This window comes from Loxodonta africana, chromosome 19 (genome assembly GCF_030014295.1).
Source record: "Loxodonta africana isolate mLoxAfr1 chromosome 19, mLoxAfr1.hap2, whole genome shotgun sequence".
In the NCBI taxonomy this organism is placed as follows: domain Eukaryota; kingdom Metazoa; phylum Chordata; class Mammalia; order Proboscidea; family Elephantidae; genus Loxodonta; species Loxodonta africana.
Window position 1 is genome coordinate 30,922,435 of NC_087360.1, and position 15,327 is coordinate 30,937,761.

Sequence of the window (15,327 nt, forward strand, 5' to 3'; positions counted from 1 at the left end):
CTTTTCAAGTGCCAAAAGATAAATTTAGGCATGTATGTTACATCACGGAAACCCTGGTGGCATAGTGGTTAAGTGCTCCGGCTGCTAACCAAAAGGTCAGCAGTTCAAATCCACCAGGTGCTCCTTGGAAACCCTATGGGACAGTTCTACTGTATCCTATAGTGCTCCTATGAGTCGGAATCGACTCGATGGCAATGGGTTTGGTTTTGGTTATGTTACATCATACACAAAAATTAACTCAAAATGGATTAGGCACCCAAATGTAAGAGCTAAAACTATAAATTTTCTAGAGAAAAATACAGAAGAAATTCTTTGTGACCACGGTCTAGGCAGAATTCTTAGATATGAGATCAAAAGCACAATTCATTTAAAAAGCTAGCAAGTTGGACTTCATGAAAATTAAAATCATTGTACCCTAAAGACCCCATTTGTAAAATGAAAAGACAAATCACAGACTGGGAGATGAAAAAGTCATGTCCAGAATATATAAAGAGCTATTACAACTCAATAAGACAAACAACTCAATTTAAAAATGAGCAAAAGATTTTAATAGAGATTTCACCACAGCCAAACACACACACACACACACACACACACACACACACAAATGGCTAGTAGGCACATGAGAAAAAAAGAAAACAACTTCAACTTTATCAGGAGACATGAAATTAAAAGCACAATGAAATATTACTTCAAATACACCAGGATGGCAAAAATAAAAAAAACAGACAATAAAAAGCCTTGGTGAGGATATAAAGAAAGTGGAATTCTCATACACGGCTAGTGGGAATGTAAAAGGGTGCAGCCACTTCGGAAAACAATTTGGCAATTCTACTCCCATCCATCTACCCCAGAAAATGAAAGCATATGTCCCCACAAAGACTGGTATGCAAATGCTCACACCAGCTTTTTTAAAATTGCCCAAAACTGAAAGCCATCCAGATGCAGCTGAGGGAGGATCATTTAAATCATCTGCCATTCTAAATCATAAATTATTTTATCTTTTAACGTACATGTGAGGTTTTAAAAGTAAGGATAAAAGTCTTCATTTCAGAGAAGGGGCACTACTATCCATAGAAGACAAGATTATTAATTCCGATAACAATATAACAACTTCTAACACTTACTGGTCATTTACTATGTATCGAGTACTGTGTTAAGATTTTAAATTAATTCCATTGTTTGATCCTCCTGTCAAGGATACTGGTGTTATCAATATCCTTTTTTAAGATAAGGAAACTGAGTGAAAGAAAGTCAAGTAGGTTGTCCCATCTCACCCAACCAGCGAGTGGATGAGGCACAGTATGTGCTCAGGAGGTCTGACTCCAGAGTCTGTGCCCCAAACTATCAAGCTATCTTACCTCTGAAACTCACAGCTGGTAGGATTCGCTCGATGAATCAGCCCAGACATTGAGCAAAGATGGGCCATTGTCCTCACCACAAGTAAACGCTGCGCTTCAGCAAACAGCTCTCAGCACAACCAAGATCTCTCTACCTTAGGTGTGAAAGAACTTTCTAAGGTCAGACAACCAATGTTAAACAGAGGCCAGATGTGGGCATCTAACAGAATCCTGGTCTGCCACTCTTACCCGGTGATCTCACCAAGTATATGGTGAGCATAGTGAGGTGATATATATGAAGTGCTTAGTACGATGCCAGGCACATGCTAAGTCTCAATAAATATTAGTAACTGGCAGAGGCTCTGAGGTTACAAACCTATCTTTGGCAATGTGAAGTGATGACACACGCTTTACCCTCACCATTCGGCCCAAATTATGAATCCTTGCGTATGCTGCTGTTTTTAGGTGCTGTCCAGTTGGTTCTAACTCATAATGACCCCATGCACAACGGAATGAAACACTGCCCAGTCCTGTGCCATCCTCACAATCATTGCTGTGCTTGAGCCCATTGTTGTGGCCACTGTGTCAGTCCATCTCATTGACGGTTTTCCTCTTTTTCACTGACCCTTCACGTTACCAAGCATGATGTCCTTCTTCAGGGAGGGACCGGTCCCTCCTGATAACATGTCCGAAGCACACAAGAAAAAGTCTTGCCATCCTCACTTCTAAGGAGAATTCTGGCTGTACTTCTTCCAAAACAGATTTGTTCATGCTTCTGGAAGTCCATTCAATATTCTTTGCCAACACCATGATTCAAAGGTAACAATTCTTCTTTGGTCTTCTTTATTCATTGCCCAGCTTTTGCATGCCGATGAGGTGATTAAAAATACCTTGACTTGGATCAGGCACACTTGAGTCCTGAAAGTGACATCCTTGCTTTTCATACTTTAAGAGGTCTTTTGCAGCAGATTTGCCCAATGCAGTACAGGGTTTGATTTCTTGACTTGCTGCTTCCATGGGCATTGACCATGGATCCAGGTCAAATTAAAACCTTGACAACTTCAATTTTTCTCCATTTATCATGATGTTGCTTACTGGTCCAGTTGTGAGGATTTTTGTTTTCTTTCTGTTGAGGTGCGATCCATACAATCCATACTGAATTCTTTAATCTTCATCAGTAAGTGCTTGAATATATTTTGGAGAAACCCAAAGCATGTCATCCATTTGCAGGGCCCCTTTTTGTCTTAGTCTTTTGAAAAAGAGTTCTCTCCGATATTCAACAAGGATGCACTCAAAACACATCTGAGCTGACACTTCACATTAGTCTGAACATGCCAGGCAGGCAGTGAGAGACAACAGAAATAATGAAGCACAACACCTAGCAAATGCTTCCCTAACTTACTCCACAACAAGGAGTACAATATGCATAATCCATGTCTTTGGACTATGATAATCACCCTGTGAACCATTTGGTTGCTGTCAGCACAGCACCTCCTCCATGAAACACCCTGGCTCAACACCTGCCATGCCTTAAGCACCTACTACGTATTTTCACTCAAATTTTGGGTGCCTTCTGGACTCTCTCCTGTGAGACGCCCTCACTAGCACCGCTATGCCAATCGTCTTCCACAGGTAGCTGTAAAAAATAAATTAGCACAGCGCACTTACAAAAATATATCGCAGGGGGAGGGCAGGGCCAGCAAACAAATGCAGAAGGCTGCCCTATTTGCGTAAAAATATGGTATGTGCTGTTGCCCGTGATCACATAGTCACCAAGAGGCATAGATGTTGGAGAGATTGAAGAAACCAGGATGAGAATCTAAGTGTGTCTGGCTTTAAATCACATGCTCTTTAACCACTGTGTCCCTCATTTATACACTGTCCAAATCATGCCATAAGGGTAGAAACCATGTCTCTGATATTCAACTTCGCATGCTCAGGACTGTAAACAAGTGGGACAGTTCTACCCTGTCCTATAGGGTTGCTATGAGTCAGAATTGACTCCACAGCAATGGGTTTTGTGTGTGTGTGGAACAAGACAGAAACTAATAAACACACACATATACTATGTACATGTGTGTGTGCATATGTGCACATGTGTTTAATCTCGTTAGTTAACAGGGAATAGAAACATGAAAAATAATTAAGAACAGTAGACCCAATCTGGAAGGGTACAGCAAAGCGAGTAAGGTTTAATAAAAACCAAAAACCAAATCTGTAATGGATTGAATTGTGTCCCCCCAAAATATATATCAATTTTGCTGGGCCATGATTCCCAGTATTCTGTGGTTGTCCTTCATTTTGTGATTGTCATTTTATGTTAAAAAGGATTAGGGTGGGATTGTAACACCACCTTTACTCAAGTCACCTCCCTGATCCAAGGTAAAGAGAGTTTTCCTGGGGTGTGGCCTGTACCACCTTTTAGCTCTCAAGAGACAAAAGGAAAGGGAAGCAAGCAGAGAGTTGGGGTGGGGACATCATACCACCAAGAAAGCAGCACCAGGAGCAGAGCACATCCTTTGGACCCAGGGTCCCTGCGCCTGAGAAGCTCCTCATCCAGGGGAAGATTGAGAACAAGGACCTTCTTCCAGAGCTGACAGAGAAAGCCTTCCCCTAGAGCTGATGCCTTGAATTTGGACTTTTAGCCTACTTTACCTTTTGGAAATAAATTTCTCTTTGTTAAAGCCATCCACTTGTGGTATTTCTGTTATGGCAGCACTAGATGACTAAGACAAAACCTGTTGCCGTTGAGCTGATTCAAACTTATAGCGACCCTACAGGAGTAAATGGCCCCATAGGGTTTCCATGGCCATAAACTTTATGGGAGCAGACTGCCACATCTTTCTCCCATGGTTAGCAGTTGAGCACTTAAACACTGCACCACCAGGGCCCCTTTAGTTTTAATAAAAACAAAAACAAACCCGTTGCCATCGAGCCAATTCTGACTCATAGTGCTCCTATAGGAGAGAGTAGAAATGCCCTGTAGAGTTTCCAAGGAGCACCTGGTAGATTCAAACTGCTGGCCTTTTGATTAGCAACCATAGCACTTAGTCACTATGCCACCAGGGTTTCCTTAGGTTTAATTAAAAAAAAAAAAAACCAGAACCATAGACATCGAGTCGATTCCGACTCATAGCCACACTTAGGACAGAGTAGAACTGCCCCATAGAGTTTTCAAAAAGCACCTGGTGGGTTCAAACTGCCAACCTCTTGGTTAGCAGCCATAGCACTTAACCACTATGCCACCAGGGTTTCCACCAGAGTTCATAAAAACAAAACAAAACAATGTCATCGAGTCGATTCTGACTCATAGAAGGCTAATGAATAAGTTCAGCACTCTGATAGTGGACAGCTCCCACTAGTTTCTCAGCAGAAAAGAACTCAGATAAATTCAAAGGAAACTAGGAGTGTCCACTAGGGTTTAAGAGAGAATAAAAGCGACAGCTGCCTTTGAGAGGATGGATTGACAGCCCTTAATTGTGTTCTTCAGATCAAGTCCCCCGCGACAGAGATTTTGTTGGCTAAAATCAATCAACGCTGTAGGCACTCTGAGGGGAGGAGGGCGGGGCCGAGGGTTTCCTCACATCGATCAGAGAGACTTAGCAACTCCCGCCTCAGCAGTGGAGAGAGATGGAAGAGACCAGAATCTGGGATGTAGCCAAGGTAAGCTGAAAGAGCTCCCTTGTGGAGCTTCCTGAAACTCCACCATTACGGTCACTCCTGGGTGGACTTTAGTGTAGGTTAAGGCATAATCTTACCCAGCTGGGGTAACCAGGGGAGAGAGGAATGAGACACAAGATGATTGGAGGGGGAGACGAAGTCATTTCAAAGACCTAGGATATGTACCTGAGTTTCTCTGGGGAGCAGGCTAGAGGTCAGCATGAGGTCGCCGCTCCCTAGAGACCATAGAGTAGGCAGAGGGAACTGATTGTAGACCACAGTACAGACTTCACTTCCTTCATCATTTTGTTTAAGCCAGTCATAGTAATGGAGATGAGATCTTTCATGTCACAGCCCTGCTGTAAACCATTCAGGAAACCATCAATGGCCACCTGATAAAGCCCAGACTCTCTAGCCTGGCTAACAAGGACCCCACGGTCTGGCCCCTGCCAACTTCCTCAACCCCTTTTCTTTCCACTTGACATCCTTTATGCTCCTTGTGACTCTGGGTCTTTGCACATGTTCTACCCAACATGAGAATGCCCAGGACTCTGCCTCCTACCCAAGTCCTCCAAATTGTCCTTCAATTCAGGCATCACCTTCTCTGAGGCGTTGTCCCTGAGTGCCCCGCCCTTACCACCATTGCAAACATCAGAAGTCTTAGGATCCCTTCTTGGGGCATCCCAAAACCATCACTCTGTATGGAAATCATTTGTTTGGGTGTCTTTCTCTCCCAGGAGACCATGTTCTGTTCGTCCCTGTACCTCTAGCACCTAGCACCAGGCCTGGTACATAAGAACTCACTTAAAGTTGGATAAAATTAGTCATAATTAAAAAAAAAATACCATTCATAGAAAGCACATCTGTATAGAACTGAACACTCTGTCCACCCTCAAAGGGATTCCATTCAAAAGCCTTGCATGAGGAATCTGAGAGTCTGAGTTCAAATCCCAGCAATACCACTTCCTGGCTGGGTGGCCATGGCCTCAGCTGCTTCTGCTGTAAAATAGGGATAATCCCCAGAGTGGCAAGGCCCTATCTTTTCAGGGCTGTCTCAGGTCGAGTCTTTGTAACCGTTCCATGCTGTACACGCTATATAGGGATGGAAGTTTGTGCATCTGTGGTAAAGGGCATAGGCTATTCTTATTTCTGGAACACAGAATATCCAGCAGGCACCCACCCAGTCAGAGTACTTCACTGGGAAAGTCTTGGCATAAAGAAGCCTCTGTTTAGGTGTCATGTGTTAGGCACACAGGGGACTTCGCTGAGGCCCATTTTGCACCCGGACGGTGAGTTGCCTCTGCTGCCGTCTTGTGTCTAATGACAATATTGACCTTTTCTAGCTGTCAGGCTTGTCTTATTAAATCCTGAGGTCTTAACTGCTTTGCACACAGAGACCGATGGTTTGCCCATCTGAGCACATGCTCATGTATAATTCATAGCATATCACGTTGCCTGGCAAATGAATATTTATCAGCTTTTTCATAAGAGGCAGGACGATGTTTCCTTTCATTGCTACCGAAATTCTATGCTGCCGCAAATGAAATTTGTAAGCAAATAAAGAAAAAGAATAAGAAGAGACAAACACTCCCAACCAAGTCCATTCCACTTGTAATTTTCCATTTTCCGAGGCCTCCTGCGTGTACGGAGGTGGTTTCGGTTTGGTTACAGCTGAGAACTGCTGAGTCGTCCAGAATAGAAATGCTCCCATATGCTGCACCCATTGCCCCCGCAGGAAACTCCCCCACAGCACACTCTGGCACTGTTCTGAGCTGCAGACGAGCCCAAGGCCCTTTCAATGTCTCCATCCCAGACGCTCAGAACAGTGATCAAGTTTGGGGGAAGCAAGGATAAGGAACCTCAAATGAAAATAGGCACATAGGGTGGGTAGTGGCACCACACCTGCCACAGTGCCATGGCTTCCAGTGTGAGGAAGCCACCACCCAGAGAGGGGTCATCCTGCACCAGCCCAACTATATCTGATATCCCTCCACATAGTGGGTTAGGAGGGCCACTATGCAGAAGGCCTTGTCTGCTGGAAGGTGGCTGGAGCCCCGATCCCCACTGCAGAGAAGAGCCAAGAGGAGACCTAGGAATTGTGATTCTGTTTATTCTTCTAGCCTGTGACTCACTGACTGAGGATTACAGTGCTGGCAATCTCAGGCACACTCACCTGGACATGAAGCTTCAACATGGTTGTGAATATAGAGTCTGTGTGGCTTGTTGCCATCACCCTGGACCTGAAAGATGGTGCTGGTGTTGACGCTGATGTGGATGTTGACACTGATGATGCGGATGACAGTAATACATATACCCGGAGCCCTTGGTATGTGCCAGGCTCTATGCCAAGCACATCGACTACATTATTACATGTAATCCTCAAAACACATCATTGGATTAGGCGTTATTGTCGTTCCCACTTTACAGATGAGGACACTGCGGCAGAAAGGCGAAGTAACTTGCTTACGTTCTCCCAGCTCTAGCTGGGAGTCAAACTCAGGTTTGTAGGGCCCTGGAGCCCATGCTCTTTCAAAGAGAGGTCAGCTCCATGACTGCTAGGCTGTGTGGCTCTAGGGACGTCACTTCATCTCTAGAAGACCCCATTTTCTCATTTGTAAGAGGGGTGCAATAGCACTCATTGTGCAGGTGGTCGTGAGGATGCAATGGGGCTTTGCAAATTCCAAAGAGCTCTGTAGTTGTTGGTTAAGCCTGTGGCCATTCTCAAGAGACACTTAGTCAGGGTTTGGCACTAGGAGTAAAGACCTGGTTCCAGTCCTCCAGGAGTTTACAGTAGAATTAGAGAAAGGAGACACACAGGCAGAAATACAGGTTAGGTCTGAGTATTCACTCATTCATTCAACAAAAATTTATTGACCACCTACCATGAGCCAGAATACTTATGTTGTTGTTGTTAGGTGCCATCCAGGTGGTTCCAACTCATAGCAACCCTATAGGACAGAGTAGAACTGCCTCATAGGGTTTCCAAGGAGCAGCTGGTGGATTTGAACTACCAACCTTTTAGTTAGCATCCGAGCTCTTAACCACTATGCTACTAGGGCTCCAGAATACTTATAGGGCATCTAAATAACTTCAGATAGGGATAAGTGCCACATGAAGATTAAAATGAGGTGATGTGATGAAGATTAACCCTTGAGCCGGGATCTGAATAACAAGATGACGCCAGCCGTGAAGACTGGGGGAAAGCATATTCCAGGCAGAGGGAAGGCCTAGTGCAAAGGCCCTGAGAGGGCATGTTCATCGTCATTCTCTAAGACGGTCCCAATGTGAAACACCTTCAAACATTTTGGACCATGGAACCTTCTTTTCATACACCATCTCTGGGTGCTGGTGCCGAGCAGAACACCCTTTGGAAATGACAGCTTTGCATCTTGCTAGGGGCCTGTTATGGATTGAGTTGTGCCCCCCGCCCCCCACAAATGTTTGTCAACTTGGCTAGCTGTGAGTCCCAGCATTGCGTGGCTGTCCTCCATTTTGTGATCTGATGCAATTATCCTACATGTTGTAAATCCTAGCCTCTATGATGTTAATGAGGTGGGATTAGAGGCAATTATGTTAATGCGGCAGGACACAATCTACAGGATTAGATTGTATCTTGAGTCAATCTCTTTTGAGATATAAAAGAGAGAAGCCAGCAGAGGGGAGAGAGACCTCATACCTGTGCCCAGCTTCACATACCTTCCTCTCGTCTGTTCCCTCGGAGGCTGACATGAGTGACCTCATGAGTGGAGGGTCCAGGGCCTGGAACTGCCGGCGGAACTGAGTGAGGCCCATATGGTCAGCATAGCCTGGGAGGTGGGAGCAGACAGGAGAGGAACAAGGAAGCTAATGAGTAGACCTACTTCTCAGGGCCTCAGTTTCCCCATTTGCTAATTTAAGAGGCCAGATTCCATCAGCATTTCCCGAATATGTGCCCCAGAGCACAAGCCCTATAAGATGCCCCACTGAAAGTTTGAAAAAGGTGCACGCTCCTCTTTCTCTTAGAAGGTCACAGTGTACTTTGGCACCAACACTCAAGGCTGGGAACTGCTACAGGAAGACACCTGGTTAACCTGTTAACACAGAGTTTTCCAGACTCATTTGACCATGACAGTAGAAAAAAAAAATTTTTTTTTTGGTCTAATACTTATTACAACCCCCACAGACTGCACCTGGGAAATGCTGCATTAGATGGTACCTAAGTGGTTTAGCTTTAGAGCTCTCTTCTTCCTTCTGGGAGACATGGGTTCAACTCCCATTCAGTACACTTCATGCATAGCCACCACCCGTCTCTCCATGCAGACTTGCAATGTTGCTATGATGCTGAACAGGTTTCAGCAGAGCATCCAGACTATGACAGGCTAGGAAGAAAGGCCTGGAGATTGATTTCCAAAAATCGGCCAGTGAAAGCCCTATGGATCACAACGGTCCCATTCCATTGTGCACAGGGTCGCCATGAGTTGGGGGCTGACTCACCATGGCAGCTAACAACAACAGGGTCTCTGTTAAGTCTAACGCGTATGATAGGATCAGCTGCATCTTTGTATGTGAGAAACTAGAAAAAGAAGGAGAATCTGGAAAAGCTACAGAGAAGTAATCATTACAGCCAGCCTCTGAAGGAGCCATAAGAGTTTTCTAGAAGGATGTGGCATGGAAGGGCAGTCCAGGCAGAAGGAGCTGCACAGATAAGACCCAGAGCAGGGAAAGGTATGGTTCGTACCATCATCAGAGCAATAGCCAGCATATACTGAGTGCTTACTATGTATACAGAAAACCCTGGTGGCGTAGTGGTTAAGTGCTACAGCTGCTAACCAAGAGGTCGGCAGTTCAAATCCACCTGGCGCTCCTTGGAAACTCTATGGGGCAGTTCTACCCTGTCCTATAGGGTCACTATCAGTCAGAATCGACTTGACAGCAGTGGGTTTGGTTTTTGAGTTTTGGTACTATGCATACAACTTCCTTGTGTTATAGACACTCTGGGACTTTTTAGCCCCATTTTGCAGATCTGGAAACTGAAGCCCAGGGAGGTAAAGTCACTAAGCCCAAAGTCACATACAGAACTGTCCCAGCAGGAAGTCAAACCCTGATGGTAACAATAATCCAACGGAGAGGAGCCAAAGATGAGGATGCAAAGATCAGCAGGGACTGGGTCCCAAAGGAACTCGAGTGCAGGCTTCAGGGTTTGAACTTCACCCTGGTTATGGGTGCATGGGATAGCCTAGGTTGTCTCAGAGTGACCCTTCAGTGGCTGGATGGCAGAGGAGTCTAGTGAAATCTCACTACACTTTTGAGACTTCAGTGCACAGCAAACCACATGCACAAGCCATGAGGAAGAGTGTGAGTGTATATGGCTAATCCAGGAAGCCTTCCTGGAGGAAGAGGAGGGTCTCAAGCCAGGTTCAAAGGATGCTGACAGCATAATGACAGGGGAGCTGGGAGGCTACAAGCCTGTACTTTGGGGTCAGACTTGTATCTGGGTTCATGTCTCATTTCTGCCGTTTATGAGCCCCACGACCGTGGACTAAAGGCCCCACGTCCTTGAGATTCAGTTTCTTCACATGTCAAGTGAGAATAACAAGATTTATCCTCACACAGTCACAAAGAGGAAGACTAGACATGATGATGATTATAGTAAAGGCAGCTAATGTGTATTCAGAGCTTTTCTGTGTCCAGATATCCTTCTAAGCATTATCACCTTATTGACTTATCCAAACCTTTCAGCGACTCTCTGAGTCTGAGCTATTATAGGAGAAAGGGGGCACAATCTAGGGGCTTGCCTGGGGCCGCACAGCTGGTAAGAGGTGGAGGCTGGAGTCAAACCCAGGCCATGTCACTCCAGAGTCTGAGCTGTGACCACCAGCGTCTGTGACAGGCAAGGTTCAATGAGCCCTTACCATTCACCAGGCAGGCTGCTAAGGGCATGATGAGAACAATCTCATTCAGGACATGTAACTACACAGTGCCTAGCATGTGTATGTATTATGTGTGTCTGGTGTTATGTATGTTATTGTTGTGTGCCAAGCTGATTTTCAACTCATAGCAACCCCGTGTGACAGAGCAGAGCTGTCCCATAGGACTTTCTAGGCTGTGATCGTTATGGGAGCTGATCACCAGGTCCTTTTCCCGCCCAGCCATTAAGTGGATTTGAACTGCTAAACTTTCAGTTAGCACCTGAGTGCTTAATGATTGTGCCACCAGCACTCCGTATAGTATACACATACACACACATTATATGTGCATGTATTTAAAATCATAAATATTTAATACATAATGTTATGGATTGAATTATGTCCCCCAAAAATGGTTATCAACTTGGCTAGGCCATGATTCACAGTATTGTGTGATTGTCCACCGTTCTGTGATCTGATGTGATTTTCCTATGTGTTGTAAATCCTACCTCTATGATGTTAATGAGGCAGGATTAATGGTAGTTATGTTAATGAGGCAGGACTCAGTCTACAAGATTAGGTGGTGTTTTAAATCAATCTCTTTTGAGATATAAAAGAGAGAAGCAAGCAGAGAGACATAGGGACCTCATCCCACCAAGAAAGCAGCACCAGGAGTAGAGTGTGTCTTTTGGGCCCAGGATTCCTGTATGGAGAAGCTTCTAGACCAAGAGAAGATTAACAACAAGAACCTTCCTCCAGAGCTGACAGAGAGAGAAAGCCTTTCCCTAGGGCTGACACCCTGATTTTGTACTTCTAGCCTCCTAGATTGTGAGAAAATAAACTTCAGTTTGTTAAAGCCACCTACTTGCGGTATTTCTGTTATAGCAGCACTACATAACTAAGATGCATGTGTATGTATTTATGTGTATATGTAAATATCTTGTGTAAGACAGACAGAAAAGACTTGGAGCAGGAAAAACAGAAAATAAGCCAGGCCTGTGAGGCAGAATGGGCAAATTCTACTTTGGAGACATCAGCCCTTCACTTAGTTGGGAAAGTGGTCCTGGCCAGGCGGGGCTGTGCTTAGAATGGAGGGGCTGACGCAGCAGTGAGGACAGGAGACCCTAGCAAGGGGATCCTCTGACCTGCGCAGGCACATGGTGGCTCTAACAGTCCAAGAGTGCTCCAGGGCACCTGCAAAGGCCCAGCACTTCCTGCCAGCCAGCCAGAATCGATTGGCTGGGGGACTAAGCCACCGCTGTGACATTATCTGTCTCCCTCCGCCTGTAGCTGTACAGGCAGGAGGGAAAATCAATGAGATTCTCAGGGGAGAGAAGGTCGCATCTTGGCTTCCAGCTGCTCCCAGCCTCCGTGTCAAATACCTCATGCCCAGGGTTCCATTGTTAATGCGATGGGAGGAGATGGGGCAGTGACCACAGGCTGGGGCTCCAGTCACTGCAGAGACATGAAACAAGGGGGTGCCCACCTGAGATGCCCCGCCAATGCAGCACCCCACCCTCTGCAGAGAGAATGGCTGTGCCTGATCGATGTGGCAGTCGCCAGGGAATGAGTGGCAGAAAAGAACGGGAAGGATTAAGATCAGGCCCAACTCGTCAGACCAGCTAACGGTGCAAACCTCAGGTGCACGCTTCCTTTCTAAAATGCAGACCTGAAGACGTCATTCCATTGGTTAAAACTCCTTTATCCCCCTGACAAAGGAGTCCCTAGGTAGCACAAACAGTGAAGTGTTCAGCTGCTAACCAAAAGGCTGGAGGTTTGAATTTATACAAAGGCACCTCAGAAGAAAGGCCTGGTGATCTACCGCTGAAAAATCAGCCATTGACAACCCTGTGCAGCACAGTTCTACTCTGACACGCATGGAGTCGCCATGAGTCTGAATTGACTTGACGGCAACTGGTACTTTGGGTTTCATCTCCCTGCCACTCCATCATCTCCCCAGCTGAGCCAGGGGAAAGCCAAACTCCCAAAGGCAGCATTCACAGCCCTCCCTGGTGGATCCTCCTGCCTTATCTCCCACAATGCCCCACTCTCTTTGAACCTCATTCTCTGACAACGCCAGGCTCCTGATGTCTCTCTCCCTGCCTCTGCATGTGTGGATCCCTCTGACTAGTGTTCCCTCTCCCCCTACCTCCCAGAAGTGAGCTGCTTCTTACGTTTCAAGACCCAGTAAAGATCCTGCCTCCTCTAGGAGGTTTGCCCAATTTCCCCAGTGAGTATGGAGCTCCTTCCTCTAAGTATCCAGGTACCTCCTGCATCCCTGAGTGACGTATACACTTGTCACATCATATTATCATGTTTCCACATTGATCTCCCAGACCACACTGTGGGCATCTTGAAGACCAACATTTTGGTCTCATTCAGGAAATTCCACTCTCTACCCCAAGGCAGGTCCTTGGGTGGTACAAATGTTTTACACTCAACTATTAACCTAAAGGTGGGCAGTTCAAACCCACCCAGCGGCACCACGGAAAAAAGTCCTGATGATCTGCTTCCTGTAAAAGATTACAGCCAAGAAAACCCTATGGAGCAGTTCTACTCTGTAACATATGGGGTCTCCAAGGGTTGGAATAGACTCCATGGCAATGGGTATCCTAAACTAGATGGGCTTTAGACATTTGTGTTGAAAGGAAGATGAATAAGACACAGCCCTAGCCTTCCAAGAGTATACAATTAACCTCAGGAAATAATATGGGCTTTGGAGCCAAAGAGAGCTGGGTCTAAATTCAGGCTCTGCCTTGTCTCAGCTGTATGACCTTGAGCAAGTCCTTTCACTTCTCTGAGCTTCAGTTTTCTTATTTGTAAAATGGGGGTAATTGTAGCATTTCCCTTGCAGGGCTGCTGGGAAGAGGAAATAGGATGTGCTGCCTGGAAAGCTCATGGTACAGAGTTGGTGTTCCTGCCCCTGGGAGGTGGGCAGAGCCCAGGAGTGGAGACAGGTGCTCTGTTCCCCACTGCCCTTACCTGTCCTGTGCAGACGAAGTGCCTCCAGGATATGGAACCCCGCGAGCTGGACCCTCAGTGCTGGGATGTCTGGGGCCTGGGGCCCACCAGCTCTGGGCTTGTCTACCCCAAGATGGGGTGGAGTCAGAGACCCCTGCCTGCCCCTGCTTTCCACCACTGGGTTGGGCACCAGGCAGTGGATGAAATGTAACTGAGACCGTCTGATCAGGCTGGTCAGTGCATCCTAGGACGAGAGGAGAGGGGTCAGGGCCAGCTGCCTTAGGGGGAGACAGACAGGGTCCGGACAATCCCCAGGCATATATTCAGTGCTGCCTGGGCATCACTGGGGGTCCCTATGTCCTACACCGACTACCTCCCACCTATGGCCTGCTTTGTATTCATGGGAAATAAGGGGGCTTGATAATAGCATTTGTTGTAACGGATGGGGAAACTGAGGCATACAGGGAGGAAGCGGCTGGCCCCAGGTTACTTAGGCCACTAGCTGAAGGGCTGGTACCAGTACTGAACCTGAGATGAGGTATTTTCCACTATAAGATGCTGCCACTTTTTTTTCAAAAGTGAACCCTTCCACGTCCAGCCCTTCTGAGCCCAGTCTGACCATGGACAAATTGCAGCATCTCATTGATTACGGGATCCACGTGTTCCGGTCTACGTAACAGATTCATAGCCAGTGCTGGTCCTGATGCCTCCCTCCAAGGAGGCCTAATGGTGAAAATGTGCACTTGTAGATGAGAACGGCAGGTGGGCTGGCCTGGTTGTGACATTTGCCACCTTCCTCAAGGGGATAATCATGGCTCCAGGGAACTCCCTGTAGCCTCCCATTGCCAAGTAGCCTCGGCCTTGGAACACATCACTTCCCAGCTGCGTGACCTTGGCCAAGTGTCTTTGCTCCTCCAAGCCTCAGTTTGCTCCTCTGTGGAGCATGGAGTGATGCCTGCCCCTGCTCCCCCGGAGGTTGCTGGGAAGGTTAGAGAGGACACAGTAAATAACACATCCCCGAGAGGAAGGGACTCCCGCTCACCATCTGCAGCTTGATCTGGGTGCACACAGCCTTTCTCTTCACTGCAGCCAAGCTGCTGGCAAACGTCTTCCTCATGGCGCAGATCCGCTGTAAGGCCTGCTGGGAGGTGCCCTCCAGGCCTGCCACAGCCTGGCAGATGGGGGGCAGCTTGGCCCGGGTCTGGAACAGGCTCTGTAGCTCCTCTCTGGCAGGAGGGGAAAGAGAGAGGGCTCTAGGGGGCTGGAAGGAAGGCTTCTTTCCAGGTGAGGGCGAAGGGAATGGGCCAACCTGCTTCCTGCCAATCTGCTTCCTGCACCCTTCCCTCAACTCACACGTCGCAGCAGCTACCCCTTATTCACAGTCTTCTCTGCAAGATGCGTCTTTACTTCAGGACAATGCCAGTTCCTCCATCCAATGCCTCTCCTCCACCAGCAGATGATCCCTTTCTCCCTCCCTTATC

At 46.8% G+C, this 15,327-nt stretch overlaps 1 protein-coding gene across 2 annotated transcripts in view; it reads right to left on the reverse strand.

Moving 5' to 3' along the window:
* Positions 1-15,327, reverse strand: part of MYO18B (myosin XVIIIB) — a 305,824-nt gene that overhangs the window by 205,432 nt on the left and 85,065 nt on the right. For both annotated transcript variants that reach the window (XM_064272527.1, XM_064272528.1), the window contains exons 16-18: positions 14,889-15,072; positions 13,868-14,090; positions 8,697-8,806 (exon numbers count right to left, since the gene is read on the reverse strand). In XM_064272527.1, the coding sequence (XP_064128597.1) occupies positions 8,697-8,806; positions 13,868-14,090; positions 14,889-15,072 (517 nt within the window). The remainder of the gene's footprint in view (positions 1-8,696; positions 8,807-13,867; positions 14,091-14,888; positions 15,073-15,327) is intronic.